The sequence below is a fragment of the Chiloscyllium plagiosum genome, chromosome 5 (genome assembly GCF_004010195.1).
Source record: "Chiloscyllium plagiosum isolate BGI_BamShark_2017 chromosome 5, ASM401019v2, whole genome shotgun sequence".
NCBI lineage: Eukaryota > Metazoa > Chordata > Chondrichthyes > Orectolobiformes > Hemiscylliidae > Chiloscyllium > Chiloscyllium plagiosum.
In genome coordinates, this window is record NC_057714.1 from 85,826,191 (window position 1) to 85,834,166 (window position 7,976).

General features: G+C 42.2%; 1 protein-coding gene across 1 annotated transcript in view; it reads right to left on the reverse strand.

Annotated features, from left to right (window-relative positions):
* Positions 1–7,976, reverse strand: part of LOC122550067 (amyloid beta (A4) precursor protein-binding, family B, member 1 interacting protein) — a 108,864-nt gene that overhangs the window by 82,365 nt on the left and 18,523 nt on the right. Inside the window, exons 4-5 of the mRNA XM_043690561.1 lie at positions 7,190–7,267; positions 3,689–3,848 (exon numbers count right to left, since the gene is read on the reverse strand). Of these exons, the coding sequence (XP_043546496.1) occupies positions 3,689–3,848; positions 7,190–7,267 (238 nt within the window). The remainder of the gene's footprint in view (positions 1–3,688; positions 3,849–7,189; positions 7,268–7,976) is intronic.

Genomic DNA, 7,976 nt, shown 5'->3' on the forward strand with positions numbered 1-7,976 from the left:
TTCTCCTGCTCCTCGGATGCTGCCTGGCCTGCTGTGTTTTTCCAGCACCACATTTTTCAACTCTGGTACTCCAGCATCTGCAGTCCTCACTTTCTCCAAGGTTGAGGGACGACCTGATTGAGATGCATAAGATTGTGAGAGACATGGACAGGGTTTTGAAGGAAGGTCACTGGACTCAACATTAACTCTGCTTTCTCTCCAAAGATGCAGCCAAACCCACTGCGTTTCTCCAGCAATTTCAGTTTTTGAATGGCTAGCAGCTGTTTCCCTTAGTCATAGGGTTAATATCGAGAGGACAAAATTTTAAAGTGAAAGGCAGGAGGTTTAGAGAAGATTTGAGAAAAATCTTTTTCTCGTAGCAGGAGTCTGGAATGCACTGCCTGAGAGGGTAGTTGAGGTGGGAAACCTCACAATCTTTAAAAAGTACTAGAATGAACATTGAGATTTCAAGGTTAAGGGTTTAGTGTGGGAAAGTGGGATGAGTGTGGATAGTAGAGTAATTTTGGTGGTAGATACTCAATGGGTTGAAGGGCCTCTTCAATAATGTATGATTCTATGGTTCTGAAGGTGCCAACACAGAGTGCACAGGCTCTATAACAACAGGAAGATTCTGTACTCACTGAAAGTGAAGATTTCCTATGATACCCATCCAGGGACAGTGTGGATCATTGAATGGTATACAGGAAGCTGCTATGATGCATTTATGCTAAGGCCTCAGTCAGCAGCTGACCATTCAAAGTTGAAAAGCCAATAAATGGAGAGACTTTGAAGGACAATGTCTACAACCTTATGCCATAGTTAATGACATCATTCCATGTCACATGTCATAAAGCAGAGGATAATTACAGTTAAGCCTGTGTAGTGACCAGTAGATCATGGAGAGGATTGTAGAAGTTCTGAAAGGCTTGTTCTCATTTTTTTTTGAGAAGATTTGTAGCTCAGATTGAGGTTCTGGATGTAAGTTTGCTCGCTGAGCTGGAAGGTTCATTTTCAGATGTTTCATCACCATACTAGGTAACATCTTCAGTGCGCCTCTGGACAAAGCCTTTGTTTGGAGGCTCACTGAAGATGTTGCTAAGTATGGTGATGAAACGTCTGAAAATTAACCTTGCAGCTCAGCGAGCAAGCCTACTTCCAGCTGATTCTCATGCTTGATCAAGACAAGGAGCATGTGGGAGTATGTGCCAGAGTGACTGACTGCCCACTTTATGATTTTGCTTGACAATGACTCAGTCTGGACTGCAGACGAGGAGATCATTGACTACAGAATATCCTGAACATGAAGCTGTACAGCCCATGGATAATGTCAGCTCAGATGTGAAGGTGCCTGTAATGTCAGAGGGCAGCTGGTGACATAGATCTTTGGCATTAGGCTTACAGCAACCAGCTAGTCCATCTCCTCCACATGCCACTGAAGATAGTCTGAACCCAATACTAAACTCATGACAAATTATCAGCCTGTTTAGCCTCAATGCGACAATGGCTTTGCCATCACTTGTTTTAAGAAAATCTTCACCAAATGAGTACAGTACATCCTTTCCTATGTGACTGAACTCCGTAATTACCAAACCAGAGAACATTCGGAAGAAAATAAAGATCAGCAATGTACAAGGAGGTTGAATCTCCTTGAGTGAGTAAACACAAAATAGGTGGATACTCAGCCTGAATACATTAATGACAAAATACAAAGCTATCACCATCCATCAGAATAAATGCACATTGAACCTTAACACTGAAATTCTCAGAGAAAAACAGGTTTCCATCAATAACATGACAGAATAAGTGCACAATTCTTATACAGCTGCAATAATGCATAAAACAACCTTCATAAATAACCAACCATGAGTAAACTGGCACTATCAATTTTTATATCTGAACAACTATCCTATTTTTTGCTAACACCCATTTATCAACTCGTACCCAAATGTCGGTCTTTTATCATCTTATTCCTTCAGGGAGGATGTGGACTTTCTGATTGTGCCTGCATTTACTGCCCATCCCTTACTGTCCTTGAGAATTTGGTGGTGAGATGCCTCCTTCAACTGTTGCAGTCCATTTGATGTAGGAACAACCACAATCCTGAGTGAGGGAGCTCAGAGTTTGACTCAGCAACATGATATGGTTCCATGTCAGAATGGTGAGTGGCTTGGAGGGGAATATGGGTGGTGTTCCCATTTATCTGCTGCTCATGCCCTTCCAGATGGCAGTGGTTGTGGGTTTGGAAAGTGCTGTCTAAACAGCTTTGGTGATTTTCTGCAGTGTATCTTGTTGGTGCAGAATAAAAATTGAAAGAACTGTGGATGCTGTAAATCAGAAACAAAACAGTAGTTGCTGGAAAAGCTCAGCAGGTCTGGCAGCATCTGTGGAGAGAGATCAGAGTTGACCTTTTGGGTCCAGTGAGGAAGAGTTCATTCTGAGGAAGGGTCACCAGACTTGAAACATCAACTCTGATTTCTCTGCTCAGATGTTGTCAGACCTGCAGAGTTTTTCCAGCAACTATTGTTTTTGTTGTTGGTGGTAAACTCTACTGCTATTGAGTATCAGTAATAGAGGGAATGGATATTCGTGAATGTGGTGTCAATCAATGGGCTGCTTTGTCCTGGTTAGTGTCAAGCTTCTTCGGTATTGTTGGAATTATTTTACTGCTGCATCTGACAATGCCTTGAAGGTCAGGAAAATGGGAAAGTATTGTTTAGTGCGGGGCTTAAGGGTTCTGGGGTTGAGACGACTCTTTAGCCAGATAGTGGTGAATCTGTGGAATTCAATGCCACAGAAGTCTATGAAGACTAGGTCATTGAGTATATTTAAGACTGAGTTAGATAGGCTCTTGTGCACCAAGGGGATCAAATGTTATAGGGAGAAAGCGGAAGAATGACAATCTTGTCACCCATGATTGAATGATGGACCAGACACAATGGGCTGAATGGCCTAATTTCTATTCCTACGTCTTAAGGTCTTATGATTGACTCATAGCAGTCAGCCCTCAGCATGGAGGAGCTGCTGGTTGCATTGTGGACTGACTCCAGAGCACCCTGGTCTCACCTCTTACATTCTAATGAAGAGGGCCAGAGTCCTGGTAAGTGCGGATATTCTAAGAAACAGCCTCAATAAATAAATGGTGTTTGATTCCAATAAGCTTAAAAAGAACTATATCTGTCTGTGCACTGGCTGATCATAATACTTAGGTCTCTGGAATAAACGAAACTGCTTTTTAAAGGTAAAAGAAACCTTAATATATGCGTGGGTTTCCTCCAGGTACTCCACTTTACTCCAACAGTCCAAAGATGTGCAGGTTGGGTGGATTGGCCATGCAAAGTTGCCCATAGCATCCAGGGATACGTGGGATAGGTGGATTAGCCATAGGAAATGCAGGATTACAGTGATAGGGTAGGGTTGTTGGGTTTTGGTGAAATGGTCTTCAGCGGGTCGATGTAGAGTTGATGGGCTGAATGGCCTGCTTCCACATTATAGTAATTCTATGATTCTATGAAACAGTTACACGTGAGGGGAGTGTTATAGTTTGTGATTCAGAATAAATTAATTGCCCTAGAACTTTAGAAATTAACATTGTGAATATATAACTTGCTAGAAATTGCCTGCAAAAACAATTAAAGGGCTTAAAAGCTATATTATAGCATCAAACTCCCTTTGTGTTGTGGATAGAGTTTTATAAAATAGCACATCTTACCAATCTGTAGTTCCGGATTTTTTTCATACATGCACCAATCCACATTGCAGTCACAGTGAGACTTTTCAAATAAGTTGTCCAGAACTTCTCTCACAGTCTGTCTTTCATCAACCATCAGTGTTTTACTGCTGCTATCATTCATGAGGACCTTAACAACCAGCTGATGGAAAAAACAAGGATTACAATAGAACACTTAAATGACCGAAAAGACAATTAGTTACAATTCCTTGTAATTTAGAATGCCAAAAAATGATCTGATTAGATTACTTACAGTGTGGAAACAGGCCCTTTGGCCCAATAAATCCACACCAACCCTCCGAAGAGCAACCCACCAAGACCCATTCCCCTACATTTACCCCTTCACCTAACTCTACGGGCAATTTAGCAAGGCCAATTCACCTAACCTGCACATTTTTGGACTGTGGGAGGAAACCAGAGCACCTAGAGGAAACCCACGCAGACACGGGGAGAATGTGCAAACTCCACACAGACAGTTGCCCAAGGCGGGAATTGAACCTGGGTCTTTGGCACTGTAAGGCAGCAGTGCTAACCACCGTGCCTGAAAGCTCTAACCAAAGCTTTGAAGGGAAACTCTTGAGCAAATAGAGATAAACAATTTTTGCCAGTTGCAGAACCTAGGACTAAGGGACATCAACCAAAACATTAGGGAAAGATCTTTTGGAAGTTAGGAGACACTATACTTGTGAAAGGTGAGCAAGTTTAGAACTCTTTTTTGAATTTAGCAGTAGATGCTAGATCATTTATTAATTGTAAATCTGAGGTTAGTAAATTGGTGTTAAGAAATATGAGGTTGGCTGTGATTGGCTAAAAGTTCCTGATTGATAGGACACCTATCATCAGGAATATCAATTAAGGGAAAAGTATGATTATGGTCACTGATGAGGTCTCCACTGTGGCACTAATGGAAGATCCTCCCTAGTTCACTGACTGATAGAACGACCCCAATCAATCAAGTAGAATCTGATTCAGAAATGCTGAACAAAAAGGAAAAGAGCCCCGTAGAGACGGAGAGAGAGATAGACAGAGAGAGAGAGAGAAAGAGAGAGAGGTGGGAAAACAGCAGGTGCTGTGGACATCAAGGGAAAAGATAATTCCCTATTAGGGAATTCTGGTGGGATCTCATTTTCTGCTTTAAGAGATCGGAACTGTTGGAAATTAAAAACATTGGAAGATCCTCTCTGCTGAGGTTGACAAAAGGAATTGCTGTGGTGCACCTTGTTGGACATCAGTTCTCAGATTCTCAAAGGATTAAAAGAAGCAACTTTTGACACACAGTAGCCATTACAACTCAATGAAGCCAAAACAAACAGACCTGTTGGAAACGGGCAGAAGTGTTGGATGCTTCTGGTAAGGATAACAATTCTGTGGAGAGATTTGTATTGTGGTATATTGTATGCAGTTTGCATGGGGTGTTTGGCCATTTTAAGTGGGATAACTTTTCTTCAATTTGTTATGTTAATTTCCTACTATGCAATGTTTAATCAATATTGATTTTTGTTTGTTACAGTATAAGTCTTAAAACATAAGATCTAGTGTGATCCCTTGAGTTGGTCACAGGAATTCAAAACTCTGACTAAAAGAATTATGTATCGTTGGGATCATAACAGGATCTTATTTAAGTTCTTTATAAATGCATTTCTGATTTCATTTGATAGTATACAGAGCAAATTACTCTCTACTTCAGGGGGATTGTAGCATGGTGGTAACTTCACAGGAATATAAAACCTTTAGCACTGATAGTTGCTTGGTCTGCAGAGGGAAGCCAGCTTTGCTGACAATAAGAAGCCTCTCTACATGTAGCAGAACAATTGCATAATTATATATGGCAAAACCAGACCTAACTGGGTCCTTAATTAGTTTAATTCACTGCTCCTCCTCAATGATCTGGGAACATGCACATGGGCTGCAGCAATTCAACAACATAGTTCACCACCATCTCAAGGGCTACTAGGGATGGGTAATAAATGTTGGCTCAATCAGCAACACCCATGTCCCACACGCGAATTTTAAAAAAAGCTGATCATCATTTCCATAATCTACAGGAAGCTTTACCGACAATGGAAATGCATCGGGGAACTCTCCTGAAACAATTCCCTCTATTTACCTAGTTCCCTGTCTCCAAACTTGGGGCAGAACAAAATTGAATGAATGGATTTGGTTTCCCAACACTTAATCAGAGTAAACTTCTCCTCATCGAATGCAATAGGAAATGGTAGACAGGCCACCTGTTCCAAGATTCCTGCCGGTGAAGCTTTTGAGGAAGTTAACCGGAAGTACACAAGGGCAGCAGCCCAGGTTAGTTTGACCTTTGGTTCTGTTCTTTGCTGTTTGTTGGGGGAAGTGCCTTATTTCCTCCAGATGGTCTGAGGAGGAACAAGACATGTCCCTACATACATTGTGGCAGCGTGCAGAACACAAAGACAATGGCAACAACAAGTAAATCACACATTCTTCTTTTGAGTAGAGAATTAGTTACTATAAGTAACTGGGAAAACCAAATTGCCATGTCTTCCATTATTAACTAGTTTGTTTTCCTTTTACTCACTCATTAAAGTAATAAAATAAAGGAAAGTTTAATGATTTCTAAGGATTCATAGGTATTTTTCAGCCTCTGTTAACAAATTAAGTTTAAATAATAAATCACAGTAGACCCCTGAATAATAGGTACGATTACATAGCAGTTATACAAAGTTTACACAGATACATCCTTCTCAGTCCGACCCCTACCAGATCCAGCAAACCATCCAGAAAGATGTTCCAACTCACAGGGGATTTTGTAACCATGAGAAATGGGTGATTTTGAGACAGGAGGGAGGATAAATGTTAAAAGTCTAAATCATGGCACTACCTCACCTACTTTCAGTTTTCATAGTGACATGGGCAAGGAGTTAAAGGTTATTGGGAATAGACAGGAACATAGACTGGAGGTTAAAATTAGATCAGCCATAACCTTACTGAATGACAGAGCAGGTTTGAAAGGCTGAATGCCTACTCTTGTTATTGTTTTCGTCTGACAACTTTCCATGGTGCAGGCAGCCAATACGCTGGGTATAAACATTAAATCCAATTTTGACAGTGAGCCAGTATTTGGCCAACAGTAGATTGGGTCCTCACCATGTGCGGAGACTGCTGTCTCTATGGAGACTACTGTCCTGTGTCAGGCCAGGAATCATCAGGGTCAAAGGCTCCATGCCCCACAGAAGGTGGGCAGGCACAAAGGAATGCAAGTGTGGAACATTCAATGTACCCAGAGGTGTCTCCCCACCACTCTGAGGGCCTCAGCTGCTTTGCCTCTCAGGACATTAACTTCTCACTTTGAGGGCTTGAAGTTCTATTGATATAATGTGGAGTCTTTGCCATGAGTTGGCGAAGTGCTTTAAAATTTAATTGCAAAATTTGGCAAGTTGTGATTTGGCCCCTGACCTTTGAGTTGAGTCTAGTATTGTTATCACTGCAAAACTACATATGTAAACTACTGACCTTTTTAACCTTTGCCTCTTTCAGCTTTTCCAAAGCCAGTTTGATTTTATCAGCTTTTGCCCGGGCCTCTTTTTCTTCCTGTAAAACAGAAGAATCCTTAGAATTTATGGAAACAATTCTTGGTTAGTACTGAGATGGAGAGTGATGGCAGAAAGCTGCTGCATTGTGGGATTTGGGAGTCCTCGTATATAAATCTGCACAGTTAGCAGGTAATAGGGAAGGCAAATGGAATGTTGGCCCTTTTTTAAAAGGAATAAAACATATGAATAGGGACGTCTTGCTAAAACTATACAAGGCATGAGTCAGACCACAGCTGGAATGCTATGCACTGTTTAGGTCCCCTTATCGAAGGAAAGACATACTGGCATTGGAGGCAGTGTGGAGGAAGTTCACTCGGTTGATCCCAGGCTTGAGGGATTTCCCCAATCCTCTCAATCACCAGCCTCACCCCCAGTCCTCCCAATCACCAGCCTCGCCCTCAGTCCGCCCAATCACCAGCCTCGCCCTCATCCCTCTCAATCACCAGCCTCACCCCCAGTCCTTTTAATCACCAGCCTTGCCCCCAGTGCTCGCAATCACAAACCTCATGCTCAGTCCACTCAATCACCAGCCCCACCCTCAGTCCTCCCAATCACCAGCCTTGCCCCCAGTCCTCGCAATCACAAACCTCATGCTCAGTCCACTCAATCACGAGCCTCACCCTCAGTCCTCTCAATCACCAGCCTCGCCCCCCAGTCCTCTCAATCACCAGCCTCACCCTCAGTCCTCTCAATCACCAGCCTCGCCC